Here is a 19,583-nt window from a genome sequence, read left to right as displayed (position 1 = left end):
ATTACGGATACATTTTATAACAGTATTTCGTAAAACCGGAACGTTTGGTAATTTTACCCCATTTTATTACTGGTGAAGGCATAACTAGCCTGCAGTGTTCATTTCGTCGACTAAAATATTTAGTCTTAATTATAGTCAAAGTGATGTTTTTGCTGACTAAAATTGGACTAAAACTAAATTAAAAGTTTCTCATGAGACTAAAACTATGACTAAAATGTCCAAACTTCTATTGAGCGTCTGAAAGAGCCTCAGATCATGTAAATTCTCTGCCAAAGGATCAGCTCTGAGCTTTGTTCATGTGGAGCAGCTCCATGAAGTCGAGGACCTTGATTAAATATGATTATAATGAATATTTTAAATGCAAAGTCGACTAAATTAGTCTTAAATTTAGTCGACTAAATTAACATGCAATTTTTGTCGACTAAAATTAGACGAAAATTGAAAAGTTTTTTTTGACTAAATCTCGACTAAAATTAAACTACATTTTAGTCAAAAGACTAAAACTAAAATAAAATGTGTTGTCAAAATTAACACTGCTAGCCTGGATTTATTATTTTTCCCCCCAAATGATTATAAACGCTGAATAATTTCGCTTATGAAAACAGATTATGGGACATTGAGCACAGGCTGATTTTTGAAACCATGTTTTAATATTCAAGAACCCAGCCTTCAATGCCTTTAAAAGTTGTAGTAGCCTATAAGAAAAAAAAAAAAAATACACGATCAAGTTCTTGATTCTCAGAATTTGTGGATCATACCCGATACATTTTTGTTCCAAATGGAAACAAAACACGTGCATCAATTATGTAAAAAAAAAAAAAAAGAGCAAAGCTGCAAGTAAAGTATGCCCACACCGTGCTTTCATTTTCTTCAGAGTTTAAGAGGAAGTCGACCAGAAAAACACCTGCCTTTACTGTCAATGGTCTGGATAAGCTGGTTTGTCACCTTTTAATTACAGTAAACACATTTCCTGTTTTTTCACTTTATAAATATGTAATACATATTCTCTCAAATAAGTAGTGTATGATTTGTGCCATGGTCAAAAAATATATAGTCAGTCGTATCGATGCTAAACTGCAGAAGTACAACAACGTAAAGAGTCCAAGCACTTATAATTGCATCCAAGTTTATTTTGAAATTCCCTATTCCCCCTGTACAAGAAAAACTTCTCCACAAAGGCAGCAGTGATCTGTCAGTGATAGTACTTTTCTGGGGAAGGGGGGAAAAGAAAAACTCATGTTATCACAGTGTGTCTTCCTAATCTTTTTAAATAAATTTTCTGCTGCTGTCATCTTTGGCTGGGTTTTTGGAATGACAAATCTTATGTCAAACCAAATTCCTGGGAAGCAAAAGTTTAAGCCGATAGCAGAGCGGGAGGGGGGGGGTCTTTTTACCGTGCCAATACAGGAATGTTCTGGACCTCTTCTTTATGAACACAAAAAAAAACAATAAAAATAGAAATAAAAATATTACCGCTCAGGGAGATAGTGACAGTATATTGAATTTCATAAAACTGTATAGACAAAAAATAAATCTACAAAATGGAGCTAATATTACACAACAGTAAACATGTTATTCTCTTTTCCTTTTTTTAAACTCTTCAGTCTACACAAAACCAAAGTTCTTGGTCTTAATGGCTAGGAGCAGTTTCTGTTTGAGGATCTGTTTAGAGGAGTAGAGTGGCACATAGAGGCGGGAGATGCACGTGTTGGCCGTGGGCAGGTGCTGGTCATCCGGGGGGCGGATTGTGATTGAGGGCATCGGCTGGAAACCCTCCTCACTCGCAGGGAGAGAAGGACTGGAGGTCCAGAAGTACACCTTCAGAGAGGGAACGACACAGTGGGTCATTTTAAAGATTGTTGAATGCGACTTGCCATGCACCATGTTGAGAAATAACATGTTTTAGCCTCGAAAAATACAGAACACAATCATCTGATCATTCACAGAACACACAAGAAAGAATCTTCTGTAGACTGCACTGCTTAGAGATTTAAACTCCAGTTCTGAGTGCGAGTTGATAAACACATTAAAATGTAAAAAAAATGTGTCTAGTCTGTCTTCATGGAACCCCCTGCAGAGTCAGCTGATAACACATACCAAATCCTGCCTCTCCGTCATGCTCATCTTCTCAACTATGGACCAAAACCAGCGTTTGAACTGCAGCAGTTTGTCCGCATTTTCTCCTGTTGGGTGAAATACATTAAAGTTCTTTCTTCAATCCCCCAAAAGAAAAGAATAATATTGGGTTGACAAACACTATAGATAACCCATACCAGACTCATCGTTGAAGGAGGTGAAGCTGATGAGCATTTGGACATTGACTTCACCGCAGCCGTTCACCAGGAGCCTGAAGTCTTCCGCAGTCAGATCCTCCAGAGCGTTTTTAGGGATCACGTCCAGCAAACCTTTCCTCATCGCCTAAAAGTACAAACTTAAATGACATTGCTATCAAGTAAAACTGTTTTATCGCTGCATTCTTCGAGGTCATTAAAACCTTGGCGAGCACCATGGCCTTTGCTTTGATTTTGTCTCATCAGAAAGAATCGACATTGAAATATAAACCCCTCTGAAATAACAAAAATCTCGAACTAGCCTTGCATGGATCACAGTTCCCATAAAATCTTTAGTTTAAGTCCATACTGCAGTTGTGTGGCTATTATACATTTACAATAGGTCACTTTGGTTACTGCCCTCAAAGCTGTTCCCTACGGGGTATGTGAAAGAAAAAAAAGGTCGACCTCTAGAGAGCGATTTATCAAAAATAATGACAAATAGAAATGATCCCAGTGATGATGTGTCGTGAAAGTTGCATAATGTTTAACTGCGACAACTGCCAAAAGGTTTACAGCTGAAAAAGTGTCTTACGTGAAGAGGCTGCTCTGCCACCACCAACATCCTGTGCTCGGCGTACTTTCTCACATACTCATACACGTTCAAAGGAGTTACTGGCATGTTCACTCCGCCGGATAAGAGCTCAACCTATAGGAAAGACAAGGGTATTGATTTCAAAGATCTGGTTTCCCATTATTATAAAGACAACCACAGCCTATGTCATGGGACTTGTGATGGATACTTTCTGTCAAGACACAATACGGAAAAGTCAGCCGTTTCAGATCTACAGTTTAATTAATGTTTTCGGGTCAGTATTTTTCCCATAGCCGTCTATTCATTCTTTTGAGTCTATACGAGCCAAAAGGAATGTCCAAAAGGAATTACTATCCCTCAACCTTGTGATAAAGGTGAATTGTGCAGCTCTACTTCATGCTAGTCACTCACCTGTCCAGCCCCCTCTTCTTTACAGAGATCTATGGCAAAGGCCAGGTCCATAGCAGCAAACACGGCCTCTGCTTCTCCGGTGAGTGAATGGCGAATAAGCTGCCTCAGGCTCTCGTACATTACAGGGTCAAAGAAGGCAAAGTCGTGCCAGTTCACCTGAAGTACATGAAATGAGGGTCAACTCAAAGAAAATTCACATCGTAGAAGTGTAAAAATAGATCTAAATGTCTTGCCTTTCTTCCCAGAAGCACTTTAATGACATGCCGGTTTAACGTGATAGGACAGAGCTCGTTCTGTAGCAGACATAACCCCAGTATCCTGTGAAGAGGGTGTTTTATTAGTAAAATGTATTCCATGTGATAGACTTTCAGCAAAAACATTAAAGAAATTATGAAACAATTATTGTGGACCGCTTCCATTGCATCAAACTATTTAATCTTTTACATATAATGATTGCTGTTCACAAATCAAAAAAAAAAAAAAAGCAGCTTTTCCATAAAAACTCAAGAAAAATGGCAAAAAAAAGAAAGAAATGGAAGCAAATATAATTTTGTTTGATGCTTTTCTGTCTACACAAGTCACATATAATGTAGATGTTGTAACCGTTTCAAATTGTGTTGGCCTCACCTCCCAATGTTCCTGAAACAGTTGAGTCTGGCCTCTGTGTTTTTCCCTGGTCGTGGGGAGTAAAAGCCGCGTTTCCCCGGCTGATAGAAGAGAGGAGCGTTATCATCTCCGTCGTCCGGATCATCAAGCTCCATGTCCACCACACTGCGCGTCGAACCGTGACGCTTTCGGTTCTCTTGCTGCTGCAGTCACACACAAGAGACGAGGAGTCATTCAAGATTCACAAAGGTCCAATGCAGTTCTCCTCTGTTTTGCTAAAGGTCAGACCGTTGTTAAAGAGGGGGCATTATTCTTTGTGCAGGTTTTTGGGAATAACCTCAAACATATCTTGATCAATATCTTACACTTTGTTGAAAATGTGTTAAGTTAGCATGTTCTCCCCATGTCTGCATAGGTTTCCCCTACCACTAAAAACAAGTACATAAAAAAAATCATATATATAAATCATTTGTAGTGGCTTGACTGTAGTGGCGGTGGCCTGAGACCATGAGCAGATGCAAAAACTAATATGCGAGAAGATCATGGCGTGCATGAAAGTGTGAGCAGCATGAAACGGGAGGTAGTCCCTGATCCGTCTGAATGTGTAAAGATTTGCTTTGGCCACACGACAGACTTTTTTGATGATTTTTTTTACTTACTTGTGCTTTTTCTGGAGTCTCCAAAAGACCAAGGTCCAGTATACTGTCAGCACCATTTTCCCTGTGAACATATTTATAAATGATGAACAGCGTCACAGTGGCAATCATGCATAAATCAGTGCATTCTGTACCTTCCGTGTGCTATAAGGAGCTCCATTGCCTCCTCTACTCGGGCTCTGAGTGAGTCTTCACTGGCCAGAAGCAACAGCAGCTGAGCTGGAGACAACTCCAGCAGCATCCCGGTGATTTTACTGGCAAAGGCCTGACAGGACAGCATCAAACATCATTACACACTGTTTGATTTAGGAAAATGACTCACATCTAGGGATTAGGCAAATAATCCTCTATATAATCTTGTACATAAAAATATAGTCGCCAGAAAGCCCCAACATACAATTGAATGTCCTGAAAAAAATGTAAAAGGACTAATAAAATGTATAAACACATAATGGAGGAATAATAAGGAATCAGCAACACTTGAAAGGTGCAAAGAAGAGGCCCAAGGATTCTGCTTATTTGTTCACCGTGTCAATAATGGTGAGTAAATGAAGCATTGAAACACTTTAATGTCTAAGAACTATTTACCGGTTGCATTGCATGAACCCGTGGGTAGAGCCTTTCCCCCAGAGCCTGTCTGTGAGCGGGCAGTGGGTCGGGCTCGTCGCTGGGGTTTCCCTCAGAGGAAGGCCTGAAAGGCCTTGTGTCAATGGACAGCTGTCTCCTGGAGTCTCTGCAACAAGAAAACAAGGGGTGAAGTCGAGGAGCAGAAAGTTGCTGTAGGTATTTTCAATTGTCATCCCAACATAACATTGTCAGGTTAAGCATTTGTGGGTTTCCATTTTGGATATTTGATTATTTCCAGTAGTAGTTCTTTATATGGGAAATCCTTAAACACTGAATCAGATCATGTTCTAGGTGATGGAGTGACTCTCACCTGTCTCTATCTCTCCTGGATCCCGCTCTTAGACCCCCACTCCTTCGTTCTCTTTCTCGGTCTCGGTTTCTTAAGCGCTGCATTAGATCTACAGATGCACAAACACAAACATGAAAATATATTGAACAAAAGTCAGAAGTTCCTTGCTTTAAGACAATTCAATATTAACAGCATCTAATTACATCTGACTGCAAAAAGATATCCACATTAGTTGAACTCTCAGAATATTAATTTAATTTAATTTTCATTAGCATTAAATGTTCTATTATATAGTCCATGTCCAAGCAACAATTATAAGCAAGTCAACTAGTCTAGATAAGCAAGTCAAAATAATTCAAATCTGTATTACATGTTTGAAATTTAAACTAATGTGGACATATTTCAGCAGCGTTGGTATTTTCCATGTATTGGGCATACTTGAATTGTAATCGTGATGACACGTACTGCTGGCCTGCATGCCCTTGCTGACACTCTGTACACAGTCCAGGTTGGGCAGTTTGTCGTTGGACAGGAGGGCCAGAGCGATGGCCGTGTAGAAGCTTCGGGCCACACCGCTGCCTTCTCCAGGCTCATCCTTAAACGTGACTTTCACTCTGTGCACGGCCATGGGCGTGGTGGTGCAGCGGCGGCCGAAGTGAGTATTGAGTTGCCGCATGGTCTGCTGAATGAGCTGGTCTCGATCACGGTCCACCTCCAGAGCCAGGTCCCGGGACTGAAGGTTACGAAGCTTCTCCATCTCTCGCCGAAACTTGGACTCCTTTACTTCAAACCCACCCAGTTCAGTCAGAATCTGGAGGACCAGAAAACGGATACAACATTTGAAAAATGTATAACTTTTACAACCATTCATTATTCTAGACAAACATGCTATTTTAAATTGTGTTTTATAATCCGTTTGTATTACTATCATATAATATCCAAGTAACTGAATAATTTAAAATGTAATCAGTGATTTCATTTTCAATATGTGATTTTCTACATACTGATCCAGGCTCAGCTCCCACATCCTCCATGAAGACTCGACCGAACAGTTCAAGAGAGAGACGCCAGCGGCCCAGCAGCATGTCGTGTGAAATCATCATCCCCATGAAACTACAGTGGGGTCTAAAACCACAAGAGGGAAGCGTTAAAATATACATTTTGGTGTTTGCTGATATAAATCTGCAAGAAAAGTCAATGCATCACAGCATGGCATAAGGAGATAAATATTGGTCAGGTGGTTGAAATGCCATATTTGATTGCAGTATAAACCAATAAATGGTCCGTTTGTCTATTTACCTGAATGAAGGCAGCGGCGGCCCATCACTCTCTGTCAGTCCGATTTCAGCGAGGAGGCTGCTCTTGAGCTGAGCAGCCAGGTCATGGGGGGAAGGTCCCGGTTTGGACGGCTCCAGCTCCTGATCTCCGAGCGGCTGGTTGTCAGGACCTCTCTGACTCATGTCCATACTCATCACATTCTTCAAGTTAGCCGAATAAGACATCTTAGTGGGCAAGATCTGCAAAAGTAATATGGAAGGATTAACTTGGATAAAGTTGGTGTGGTCATAAAACAAATGCATAGTCACAATATTCACACAGGATCAGAGAAGTCACAATAGTCACACAGAGTGACGAAAGGCATCGTCTTAAAGTGAACAAATGACAATTGTGGCTTATAAACATGCTTTAGGGCACCTCTGCATTAATATTTCACTTTTAGGATCTTGTTTGCTGCCTGAAGCAATTATTTATGCAAAATATATGGTAAAAGATAATAGATAAGTTAACTGCATGTTAACACATCGATGGTGCCATACTAAAACACTAAACACTGCTCATTACGGATTAGAACAGATGATGGTTTATGTCTCTATGGCATGAATAAACAGCGATTCTATTTTGGATGGATGTTGCAGTGTCACCGATGGCTTTTTTCCCACAGCGCAGTACTTTGTCTGTTCATTATGCATCATGAGCCATGTGCCAAATGGGGGAAAACACAGAATGGTGATCAGGTTTTCATTTTAGTGTCAAGGCGGAGCCTATTTTCTGTGTTTCCGTGGGACAATAAACAGTACCACGTGTCCAAACACTGGCCAAACAAACTGCTCCAGGATAAAGTTGTGCCCTCATCTCTTCTGGACATATTCAGATAAAATGCGTGAACTAAAGCAGGGAATGTTTCTCCACTGTCACTGCGCACCGTGGCCCATCACATGTCCCGGCTTTGACCTGAAAGCTGATTAACCTTTAGCGAATCGAAACAGGGGTTTTAGCTACTGTGGTACCTCAAGGGGTTGAGTTATTTTTTTCCTGCCTGGTGCCCCTGCCGTTTGAGTGAAAGGCCTGTTTGCTAATCAGAATTATTGAGCTTCACTTCCTTTGCCTGCTGGCTAATCAAATTTTGAGCGCTGACCTAAGATTTTCTTCACAGCAAGTAATCGTTTGTCGCAGACGGCCAAAATTACGCAGTGCACACCCAGCTTTATGCACAGTATGATCTTGAAGTTACACTGTCAATGACAGTTGAGACATTATCCTCAATTATTCTCAAAACACTAGTTTAAATTTAGCATAATATACAATGGCAATATGATGTTGACACAGAGGCAGTTGTGCAATTGTATATATGAGAGGCATGTGTGTCACGTGTGGAGGGGAGTACCTGAGAGGGGTTTACCTCCAGGCAGGTCCGGTCCACACTCGCCTCAGTCAGCCCCTTTGTTGCCATATACGAAGAGGAGGAGTACAGGCCCTGAGAGGGGCGGCCAAACAGGTCCTCCTTTCTGGCATTGGGCTGAAAGACAATAATAAAAATGAAGTTGCCGTTTCTCCAAATGACTTCAACATTGGTTAATAATACTCAGCATTCCTAAAAAAATATTTGCCACTAACCTGCAAAAGATGGGGCTGGTCAGCAAGTGGAATGGCCTCAGCCAGTGGGACATCGAAGGGGTTTGGTGGGATACATCCAAGGAACGTCATGGAGTCCGAGCGACGAAAGAAAGGGTGGTTTTGACCAGTTTCAGCCGAGACAGGGTCCTCATCTTTGTCCTGAAGAGTCGAACCTGCCATGCCTTGAAAGAGCACTTTTTATTATCTGTTTATCGTGTTGACAAATTCACAATAAAAAAATGACTCACTTTGATTGGTGTCTTCATCATTCTCGTGTTCAGAGTCCTCGTTGTCCAAACCCAGCTCTAAAATTTCTCGATTTCTGTAGGAATTAAAAAAAAATTAAAAATTAAAATTAAAAGAATCCATGTTTAGCCAAAATGGAAGCAAAGTCAAGAATAGTTTTAAGGAAAACATAAATAAATCAAACAAAAAATCAGTCAATCTTTGGTCAACCCTGATTTACTTTAATTGAAAAAGAAGCTTACATACCTTTTTCTATCCATCTGTGGAGTGTCCAGTGTGGTTTGCTGGTTCATGGCTTTGATCCAATAAATCAGAGCTTGAAAAACATAAGCCACATGCTTCAAGGAGCACACGTCCAGCACAGGAAGCACGTCTGAATGCTCATCGTTATGAGACCGCATCAGGGACAAGGCATAGTTTAGGAAGTCGCCTCGAGCCGACATCATGCCCTGACGAGCGGTCAGCAGAGTGGCTGCTCTCCTGAAATGCAAACAAAATAAAAGATTAAAACTAAACAGCTGAACGCATGAAAAGACCTGGTTATGGTTGCATGTTTCACCTGCGTCCCTCCAGTGTGCGTAGGCTGGCTTCTTCTCTTGCAGTCATACGTTCCCTGCGGGCTGAGTGCTGAGAGGCATGGAGAGGGTGGCTGGGGTGTCCCGGGTCTCCAGCAGAGGACAGCGCAGACCCGTATCTCAGCTGGGCTTCAGTTGAATCCATGATCGACACCATCCAATTCCAGGTGGGAATAAGCTTCTCCTCAACATAATTCTGGTTCAACATAAAGCAGTCAGTTTGAGCCTTTCATTAGTCGCACTATTTTGTATTTTAGGTTTCTATTCCAAACCTCAAATCAAATCCGCTTTATTTATCATTTGCAGAAGAAGTGCCAGTACGGGCCCGATAAAAACAGTACATCCACAGACATACAACACAATCAACATGTGCAATAATAAAAAAACACTGTTGCTACTTAGCACAACAAACTTTCTATTTGATTCCATTTCCCCAAACAGGATTGACTGTTTGGCCTCTCAATTAAAAAGCGTTTTGCTGATTATAGGGATTGACGATAGCACTGGAGACTTTAAATCATACCACAGAGAACAAGAGTTACGTATGTAACTACGGTTCTATGAATCCCGGATGACCGACAGAGATTCAATGCTTTCAGAATCTCCTCAGGCGGTCAGGAGGGATGAAATAGAACTACAACCATTTCACGTCTTGAGGGTCTAACCTGAAGGTTCACTGCGTCCTGGTAGGTGAGCTTCACTGCAGCTGGATACTGGGAGTAGACCAGGTGGTTGTATTTGGGGATGAGACTCATGAGGTCTGAGATCTGCCTGATGACGATGCTGTAGGCGCGGGCCAAGCTGCTGGCTGAGGTCAGGTAGCTGCTGGAGTTTGTGGCCTCGAGAGCTGCAGCAGCCGCTGCTGCACTGGAGCTGATGGCACTGGATCGGCGCAGGTTTGTTGGGTCGATGTAGATGAGGCCTGTGGAGCTTGCTGCAAAGAAACAAAAAAAAAAAAAAAAAAAGAGTCTACAATAAGAAATGCAACGTTTTCCCCCAAACCAGTTCAATCACCCAACACAACTGTTAATAAATGTTAATGAAACATGTGTGTTTCATTAACCAAATGCGCTTGACCAAATAAACAAATAAACTTTAACACTACGTACATATGCAAAAAGTTTAATCAGCTGTTCAATAGTATTAATTTCAACTTGTTGTTAAAGTGACATCCTGTTTGGCCCTGTTTTAGTTCAACCAAAATGAAGCATGTCATCATGAGGCCAATGATCAAAAATCATTTATGAACAATTACTTTTGGCACTGAAAATGGTCCCACCCACCAATTATAAACCACATGGCCCATGACACATCAATAATGTGAGCAAGGCAAATCCTTTTTTATCTCAGCTCAAAGATCAAAGTTTCAAAGCACACTGACCAGCAGGCGTGGAGGAGCTGGAGGGAGCACTGCCGGAGGTTCTTTGGCTGGGGTTGTTCCTCACGGCCCACTGCATGGAGCGCGGGGCCTGGGCTGCGCTGTTGGCGTGGGAAGCACTGGTGGTTCTCTCCAGCGGTTCGTCAAACAGAAACGTCTCCTGATCCACGTCATCACTCTGGCTGCTGCTGCTGTCAGAGTCGCTGGAGTCATTGGACTGAGAGTCGTCTTCCGAGAAGAAAGCCGGGACGCTGCTGGCACCTTCAGAACAGATTAAAAAAAAAGATGAAATCATTACATAAAAGAGTTCATTCCAATTGTTTGTCCAGTTGATTAAACCAGGCACGAGTGAGTGTTAGTGAACCACACCACTACAAGGCATCCACCACAAAATACATCGAGAATAGAGCTGCACAATATATTGCCACATTGATGCTAGATCAGGCGACGCAATATCCAAAACTTAAGCCACAATATATCGCAAAAACAATGAGGCTTTCCATCTGACTGAAATTTACATACCCATAAATGTCTATGGTAACGTATGGTAACTTTAATGACTAAAACTCTGCTTTTACACATTTTATTTCACGATTTGAAGATTGAACAATTTCCTTCAGATTTTTGGTTAAATCTATATGAAACATAGCTACAACATTGTCATAGCAATATTCAAGGCCTTATATAAATATTTTCTCTCATATCGTGCAGCCCTAATTGCAAATGCAAATAAACACTACCTCTGTGCTCTCTAACAAGCATCATATTTCTATTGAATCATATCCTACCCATTTCAATTCATTGCCTGTTCAGCACCGCCACAAAGGAGGCCTGTCCTCATACTCCTCTGTGGCTGGGATGAAACTGACAAGGGAGCCCTGTTGTTTTTTTTTCATAACATTAATAAAACATGAATATAATATAATGCATAAAATTAGTAAAGACGGAATTTTACAATGGCCACAGGGAAACATCACACCATTGAGAAGTGCAATAGAATCATTAGTATGTTATTTTACACCAAAGGTTTACATGACAGAGGTTAAAAATGACAGATAATGCCGAGATCTGAACTAAACGCAACCGTATGCAAATTCAGTCTTGCCCTGACTTTTGTATAAATAAAACATTAAGTAAAAAGGAGATCCTACCAAAATAAGGAAATGCCATGGACACCCTACTGCCTGCGAATGAAATAAATGGGGTATTCAGCCAGGTACCATCTCGTGTGTTCACCTCCCCATAAAACAATTTTTAACTGCAGAAATCTGACCGTTTTGGGGAAACCAATACACAAATTGTTCTATCTTAGGTATATTGGGTTAAGAGGATGTCAATGAGACGTGTGCATTTGCTTGGGTAAATATAGGCTCCGGTCAACAGGGTGACATTGTCTTGGCACTGGTAAAAAGCTGTTGACCCACCTGCTTCAGAGCCTGCCGTTGCCGCAGTGACAACACTCCTGCGTCCACTAGCGTTGTCCTGGTTACTGTGGTTACTCTCGCTGTCGCTCTCCGTTTCAGCTGCAGCCAATAGATCCAGCTCCATGTCACTTCCTAAAGAAAAAAACAAGAGTTTCACTTGCATGTACTATTCTTTATAGAGATAAATGTCAGGATGAAATTATATCTAATTCAAAAACATTAACAAAGTGGCTATTATTACTATTATGCATGATATGTCCACTTTACAATGTTAATGTGAACATGGCAATAGCGGTGCATACCATCTTCATCGTGCTCGTCATGTTGGCCCTCTGCTTCGGCATTTTCTTCTCCCTGTTCTTCCTGGTCATCATGATGATCCTCTTCACCTGCAACACCCTCGACCACCTCCACCTAAAACAAACCATGACACACTCATGAAAACACAGCAGTGCTATCTGTTCTATTGTTTTCAATGCACTCTTTGAATACCATCACATAAGATAAGATAAGATAAGATAAGATGGTACTTTATTGATCTCACAGATGGAGAAATTGCATTCGATGAGAGAGCATCCGGCAGCAGCACCCATTCAGTGCGCACCACTTTTTTTCTCTCACAAAAGCTCATTTCAAACTGAATGGGTTTATTACAATGTCACACACCTCTTCCACATCTGCAGACACAATGTCATCCTGCTCCTCATCTCTCCCTCGGACAGGCTGCGACTGACTACTGCGCCGAGGCTGGGGGTTCCTTATGATGTATGAGGCTGCAGTCTGGTTAGAGCTGTAAGGGACATGGTGCATGGTCATTAACAAAAGGCGTTATTTAATTCCTTTTAAATCATTAATGTGTAGCAACTGTATTGTTCCAGACTAAGTCACAGGAAGAAGTTACTCACTTATCCAATGTGGGGAATTGGAAAGTAGGGCATTCAGTGAGTCAGTCTAGATGGACTGAATGGCAAGTAGCCATTTTAAGTTAGGATGGTTTAAGACTGGGGTTAGTGGTTCTCAAGCAATGATACAGAAATGTAGAAGAATTTGTATAGCAAATTTCATTGACATGGTCACAAAGCGCTTCACATGAGACAATTTTATGTAGCTTCAGTTTCTCCTGGGGTAGAACGACAGAAGCGCTGTCTCGACTGCACACGATTGCACAAGACTATGCCCACCATCATTTATTCACGAGCACATATCATTCATCCTGGCCTATTGTACATGTTTTTAGTGGTAGGGGAAACTGGAGTACCCGGAGGAAACCTATGCCGACACGGGGAGAACATGCAAACTCCACACAGAAATGCCTCGTCCAGCTGGACATCGAACCCGGGACCTTCTTGCTGTGAAGCAAGAGCACCAACCACTGTGCTACCATGCCGCCCAGGGTACTATTGGAGTTAGGTATTTTAGCAGTTCAAGTCCGGCTCATGTTGGGACTTGCTTTTGTCCAAAATGAGTTAAAAAAAAATGTTGACACAACAAACCTATTTGACTGGTCAGGTGAGGGTCTTGGAGGCAGTGGTTCTACAGAGAACAGCTCCTCACTTCCCTGGACTGCATCGATGCTTGTGCTCGCTAAAGTGAAGGGGGCAGTGGGTCGAGCAATACCCATTCGAACAGGAACGATCAGAGACTCTGCAACGTTACACAGCTCCTCCACGGCATATGGCAACAAGGCCTGAAAAACCCTCCGGCATTTCCCAATGGGCTGGGGGATGAAATTGCTATAAAGGAAAGGAGAAGAAAATATTGTACTACGTATGTTTCAACAGTAAAAAAAAATACATAAACTGTAGGATCACAAGTTGTAGGCACAACAACTTTTATGGCAGAAAAAAAAAATCCTAGATTTTATGTTGGCAAGAGTAGACTAGACTTTTAGAAAGACAGAAAACTATGTACCGCTATGTAACTATGGACCGCACTTAAAGCAGCATTAAAGTCTGCATCAAACAATCTTAGCATTCAAAAATACAAGTTATGTAAAATGAACATACTTTTTCTTCTTGGACGACGCCATCTCGACGCTGAGTATAACAAACACTCTGGCTACAGAGCGCAGAAATCTCCTGGTGACAGTAATGGCCTCTTCTCTTCGCCCTGGGGTGTACTTATTCTGCAGCTCCTTCACCAGTGTACCCAATAAAGTGTCTATGAACTAGAAAATAAAACAAAGTAGTAAACATTTAATTCAAATAAGACTTAATTAGGCCAGATTTTGTAACTGAACTTACAGTGATGTCAGGAGCACACTTGACAATCAGGCAGTGGGTGAAACAGTCAAGACGAATAGTGCCACTCTGCTGGTTCAAGTAGACCTGCTCTTCAGGCAATAGATGCGCAATTCTGCTGCTGGCACTAAGTCTAAACAAAACCAACAACATCTTGTTTCTTGTGCAATAAAACTATAACCATTTTTTTTTTAATGTGCTACAAATGGTGCTTACGGATCTTTGTTTTCCTGAGAACCAAACATGATCATGGATTTGAGGGCGTTCCAGTCTTGCAGGACCCTCTCCAAAGCCAGCTGCGCAAAACGAGGCGGCTCCAGATCATGGTCAGGCATATCAGAGTCTGAAAGGTTACAAAACAGGTTTTACTAACGAGTGAACTAGGAGCAAAGGTAGACTATCATGCAGAGATTCACGGAATCTTTGAATATACCTTCAGCATTTGCAGTCTTGCGATTTCGGTCTTCTCGAATGCGTGGAGGTCTGTACTGACAGTGCTCCACACTCTGCCTGGCTACCGTCTGCACCAGGAACAGTAGTATATGCTCTCCTCTACACAATGCAAGAGAGAACAAACACAGTACAATTTAAACAATTGAAATAGTTGAACAACTCATGTTGTCAGATTACCTGCTGTTTGGCGTGGTGACAAGATTGGTAGTAGTGAGGAGCCTGTAGAGCAGATCCAGACGTGCAGCCTTTTGTCCAGCGATTAGTGTTTTGCATTTGCATTTCTCCCAGCAGTCACAGTAGGCTGTTGGGGAGGTCCTCTTGAGCCTAGGAGGTTTAAAAAAAGAAAAAAGATGATTCTTCAATGCTTCACTGTCTGTTTCAAAGCGTAAATGTTTTGAAATAAAGCAATAATCGCAAACAAAAAGGGTCTTTTATGCGTCTGATACAATGACCCTAAGGCTTATTCAAATGGCGGCCCGCGAATAATATTAGAGGTTATTGCGACACACCTGCAAATGCTACTGTTAACGTCCACAGCAAGGATCTCTGAATAATCTGGCCCAGGAAAAACGTAATTGAATAACCCTGTCCTAAGGCATATGATTCCAGTATATCCGACGACAGCTTACACTTGTATTGCTTCAGAAAGCGCTGCACTGAGTTCTTTTTCGCCAACCAGCTATAGGACTAAGCCAGGGGTAAAGCAGAAACAAAAATCATCTGGCTGAAGCTTTTTAGGCCCGAGCGCCATCAGGGCTGGCGAAGGGGCTCTTAAAATCGTAAAGCAGTGCGTGGAGTGAAGCGGAGCATTCATCAACTTAAAAAGGAATATAAAGAGCATTGAGCATGAGTTATATTTAAGAAGAGAAGACGTTCTGTTCAGGACACCAGAAGTTTATTGTATAGTGTCAATCACTATAAATGTACTTAAGTAATGATATTTCCGTTGGGAGTGTTTACAATGTAATTCACCTGAAGAAAGCCATTAGTAATTTACAACTGTAATTCAGGAGCTCATAAGTTTATACGTCACACTGCTCCCTTTTGAACATGTGTTTTATTTTTATTTCATTGTTAATGTCTGTGCTTTAAACAATGGTTGCAAATGAAATGAATAAATGACAGCGCTGTCCCAACACTATGATAGTTATCTGTACTTAGTCTCTCTTCTGACAGTTTAAAGTTGACGTTGACATTTTTCCCTAATTGTTCAAATTGACGGAGAACTTAATCCCATGCACTACTTGCTCCAATATCTGAGCCACTGTCACCCACATGCTGAGGAAATAATGTTTTATTAGACAGTTTAGATGTTGTTGCTGTGATGTTGAATGGTTAAGAGATCACCACAGTCGACCGCAGTGATACTAAAGTCAATTAAGTAAATCAGGCGGTACGCTAGACATACTTGCAGTCGTGTCCTTTGTGACAGACTCTGGCACACTCGGTGCAGCAGCAGAGCGACTCCAGCAGTCCACAGGTTCGACACTCAAAAATATCCTAGGATTATAACCAAAAAACAGAGTTAGCAGGTAATATTCAACTAGCTTCATAAAAGGTGATAGTTTTCAAAGTTAAAATTGATCAGTAATGTTGTTTTTGCTTTAATTACTATATTGATTTCAATCATTTACTTATATAAGCATTTTGAGAACAGCACACACTTATCCCGCTGCTCTGACCTGGTTTATGTGCTCTGCTCCGGTCCAAGTGAAGCTGCAGGTGTCGTTACAGCAGAGAACATACAGCGGAGAGTCATCAGGGTTTGTTCCCGTGGGGCAAATCATCTCCATGAAAACAGAGTCTGCATCTTCCTTCTCTGGGACGCCTGGATCACCGGCTGTGAAGACAAAGTGGATGTTAATAATAGTTTGTTAGGTACCTACTGCATTGAGGACAGAGAAATGGGCCAGACTCACGTAATGGCTGTTACCTAATCTGCCATTAGCATTACTGTTTGTTCTGTTTTCCAGGTCACATTCAGGACTATTGAAATATATTTACTATCAAAAGTACTGATTAGGTATAAAGCAAAACTGGATTCAAATGCAATATAAAGCAGAACGACAATCTCAAGTAATAACACTGAGAACACAAGTCATTTGTAGACTTAAAATAGACAATATTTTTTTTGTTTAAGAAAGGGAACATAGAGGTTTAATCCTTCTACCTTTTGCGATTTTCTGAGCAGCCTCCAGAACTGTAATGGCAGCAGGATATGCTCTCCCACTGACTGCCAGCATAAAGGGGGTCATCCCACGGGCATCCCTGATTTAAGGCAGAAAAAAATTACAATTATTAAGCAAAAGTTTTGAGAAGGATCTGTATTACAAATCATGAAAAATATCCTGGGAAGATAGCTCACTTTGCGGAAAGCAGCTCCCTCAGGTGTGGCCTCAAGACAACACTGTCACACATCAACTTCAGGATCAGGTGTGCGTTGGCCTTACGGTCTTTTGATTCAACCACTGACTGCTCTGTGGATGGCCCTAAGAGAAGATGTCAGTGTGTAATGTGGGTAAAGGTAATATTACACACCCTAAAGAATTCTATAAACACGTATCTGTCATATTATTAAACGAGCAACAAAGTCATTTCCGTAAGTACCTGGAATGGTGGAGGTGCTCGGTCCCTGACTGTTTCCCGAGGAGGCAGTGGTAAGTGAGCCCACAGCTGGAGCCAAGATGAAGTCAATGTCACCATCTGATGAATAAAAAAAAGGCACTGAAACAATATTCTGAGCCCTAAGTAACAGTAAGTGACAACTGATTCTGTTTTATGGCTGAATGTACAATGATAGATATAATAAAATAATCAATTTAATGAACAATGGTTATTAAGTTAAACATGGTTATGGTTAACTTTTGAACCCTTTCAATAATGTGTAAATTAATTAACACTGACCCGGGTCCATTGGTGGAGGATCAGGGACCCAACTCGGTGGAGCGATGGGAGGAGACACCGGGTCCTGGTGGTCACTGGAGGATGGTCCAGACTCATGGCGACCAAGACCAGCCGCTCTCAATGATCGTCGCATCATCTCCCTCAGGCGAAGTCTGAAGGGACAAAAGTGAATAATTTCAAAAGAAGTACTCACCAAAAAAGTGGGCATGACTGACTGTCAAAGCTTTTCAAACTAATGGACTAATTTGGGCAGAAACTGAAGTCTGTCTTACCCTCTGCTGCTAGAGGAGCCAGTCCTGTTTCCAGAACTGTTGCTTGACACCACAGAGATGGCATTAGCAATCGCCTCGACAGCAGACAGGCGCTCAGCAAAGGTGTTTCTCTCTGATCTTTCAGCCTCTGAAATGTGAACCCATGCATCACAACACAGCAATATGTGACAAGGAAAGGAAACGCTGCAAGTTTTTGCAGAGATGAAACGGATAGAGGAATTTATGTACTGATGTTAACCTAATGATGGGTTACCTTCCTCTTCCTTGGTCTCCTTGTTGCTCACAGGAAAACAAACAGAGACAGCGGCGTGGAGAATGTTGCGGTTGCCGTCACAGCGGTGGCCCAGTAGAGCTCCCAGGGCCTGACTGCCCTGGTCCAGGAGGAAGGCCTGCTCCAGGTTGACCAAATACTGCCGACACGCCTCGTAGTCACAGCGCAACACATGCTGCATCAAAGTCTGTTTCTAAAAAAGACAACATCATGTTGATATTGTTTGCAATAGGAAAACAGATATTTAATGTGTTTTTGTAAAGAACAATGACAATTACTGTTTTGTGAAATACTAGAACCCTAAAATACTTACCTCCACAGCCATAATAATAATAGCAGCTTTCTTTTTAATGGTGGAGTTGGAGGGAAGATTGGCCAGCGAGTGTACACCCATTCCTAAGCTGTTTATAGGTGGCAGGTCCAGCCAATCTGGATCTCTAATTCCCCCCATACAGTCTTTGGCCATAGGGTAGATTGTGCCATTTCCATCCCGAAGGATGATGGGTGACTCCTGAGAAATAAAAGCACATGTCTGCATTGGTTCCTTCAATGTTATTCTATACATATACATATACGTGTACATATTAAATATTTATTTTTAAAAGGTTACCATTATAAAAAAATAAAACATACCTGCCCAGCAGTGAAGATGGCAACATTCCGCTCACTTTGTCCTAGGAAGGCTAGGTTACTAGTAGGGAAGTTATTCTCCTGCTCAGCTTTGCCTGTCGCCAGGTCAAAAATACAGTACCTCACCCAGTTACCAGTTTTCAAAACTGCATGAACTCCTAAAAAGTGAGGAATAGGATACTCAGGTTTGTTACAAAAATGTAAATAAATTCCAAAATAGATTTATCTGCAAGTAAACAAAATACCTTTGGAGTCAACATTCACAGCCAGAATCTCAGCCTTTTCAGGAATACTGAGTTTTTTAGGTGTTCGCTGAAAACAGTCAGGAACCTTAGGAGTTCCACCGGTTTTAACCACCTGCAATAATGTGCAAATATAAGAGTTTGGTTAAATTGGACAGCTGTAACTCTCGTGTAGCACCCAATATACTTGCATTTGAACAAACCTGCAGCTCATCAATTCTCAGGAGCCTACAGTCTTGCAGCAGTGAGGAAGGGTCAGAGTCTAAGGGAGCAGCAGCAGTGCTTTGGTTGTTCACACTGCTAGACGTCCCTGGAAACTTCACTGCAACATACGCACCATCCACTTTGAGCACCTGAGAGAAACAAGACACATGACTATCTTCGCTATGGCAAAAATCTTCAACAAAAGGTTTTTTGACACTACTCCCACCTTTCCTACTGGGACATTTTTAATATCCTCCACAAACACCACTTCTCTGAGAGACCACTGCTCTTCATTCACTTTCTCTTCTTCTTTGGGAGCCGGAGTAGAGCGCCTTCGCTCTAAAAGTAGTACAGAAAAAGTACAGTTAGCCCCACAAATGCTATGTGAAAATTTA

General features: G+C 41.6%; 1 protein-coding gene across 3 annotated transcripts in view; it reads right to left on the bottom strand.

The window, feature by feature from the left end:
- Positions 1–732: 732 nt before the first annotated feature.
- ubr5 (ubiquitin protein ligase E3 component n-recognin 5) overlaps positions 733–19,583 on the bottom strand; it is a 29,235-nt gene continuing 10,384 nt past the window's right edge. Inside the window, exons 16-58 of one of the 3 annotated variants that reach the window (XM_079561428.1) lie at positions 19,415–19,527; positions 19,188–19,337; positions 18,988–19,099; positions 18,746–18,900; positions 18,426–18,623; positions 18,095–18,305; positions 17,842–17,968; positions 17,570–17,721; positions 17,273–17,368; positions 17,031–17,154; positions 16,836–16,933; positions 16,348–16,505; positions 16,074–16,165; positions 14,843–14,989; positions 14,646–14,764; positions 14,429–14,555; positions 14,216–14,345; positions 13,979–14,139; positions 13,466–13,705; positions 12,639–12,762; positions 12,275–12,386; positions 11,973–12,104; positions 10,552–10,809; positions 9,836–10,104; positions 9,155–9,366; positions 8,842–9,075; positions 8,598–8,671; positions 8,350–8,531; positions 8,120–8,251; positions 6,754–6,971; positions 6,459–6,579; positions 5,893–6,265; positions 5,476–5,563; positions 5,127–5,271; positions 4,673–4,803; positions 4,542–4,602; positions 3,904–4,085; positions 3,510–3,594; positions 3,277–3,432; positions 2,866–2,979; positions 2,274–2,418; positions 2,098–2,183; positions 733–1,818 (exon numbers count right to left, since the gene is read on the bottom strand). In XM_079561428.1, coding sequence (XP_079417554.1) covers positions 1,606–1,818; positions 2,098–2,183; positions 2,274–2,418; positions 2,866–2,979; positions 3,277–3,432; positions 3,510–3,594; positions 3,904–4,085; positions 4,542–4,602; positions 4,673–4,803; positions 5,127–5,271; positions 5,476–5,563; positions 5,893–6,265; positions 6,459–6,579; positions 6,754–6,971; positions 8,120–8,251; positions 8,350–8,531; positions 8,598–8,671; positions 8,842–9,075; positions 9,155–9,366; positions 9,836–10,104; positions 10,552–10,809; positions 11,973–12,104; positions 12,275–12,386; positions 12,639–12,762; positions 13,466–13,705; positions 13,979–14,139; positions 14,216–14,345; positions 14,429–14,555; positions 14,646–14,764; positions 14,843–14,989; positions 16,074–16,165; positions 16,348–16,505; positions 16,836–16,933; positions 17,031–17,154; positions 17,273–17,368; positions 17,570–17,721; positions 17,842–17,968; positions 18,095–18,305; positions 18,426–18,623; positions 18,746–18,900; positions 18,988–19,099; positions 19,188–19,337; positions 19,415–19,527 — 6,557 coding nt within the window. In that variant the 3' untranslated portion in view covers positions 733–1,605. The remainder of the gene's footprint in view (positions 1,819–2,097; positions 2,184–2,273; positions 2,419–2,865; positions 2,980–3,276; positions 3,433–3,509; positions 3,595–3,903; positions 4,086–4,541; positions 4,603–4,672; positions 4,804–5,126; positions 5,272–5,475; positions 5,564–5,892; positions 6,266–6,458; positions 6,580–6,753; positions 6,972–8,119; positions 8,252–8,349; positions 8,532–8,597; positions 8,672–8,841; positions 9,076–9,154; positions 9,367–9,835; positions 10,105–10,551; positions 10,810–11,972; positions 12,105–12,274; positions 12,387–12,638; positions 12,763–13,465; positions 13,706–13,978; positions 14,140–14,215; positions 14,346–14,428; positions 14,556–14,645; positions 14,765–14,842; positions 14,990–16,073; positions 16,166–16,347; positions 16,506–16,835; positions 16,934–17,030; positions 17,155–17,272; positions 17,369–17,569; positions 17,722–17,841; positions 17,969–18,094; positions 18,306–18,425; positions 18,624–18,745; positions 18,901–18,987; positions 19,100–19,187; positions 19,338–19,414; positions 19,528–19,583) is intronic. The other 2 variants (XM_079561430.1, XM_079561429.1) reach the window with 2 other exon arrangements.

The sequence above is a fragment of the Gobius niger genome (assembly GCF_951799975.1).
Source record: "Gobius niger genome assembly, chromosome: 8".
Lineage (NCBI taxonomy): Eukaryota > Metazoa > Chordata > Actinopteri > Gobiiformes > Gobiidae > Gobius > Gobius niger.
This window is presented reverse-complemented; position numbering and strand designations above follow the sequence as displayed.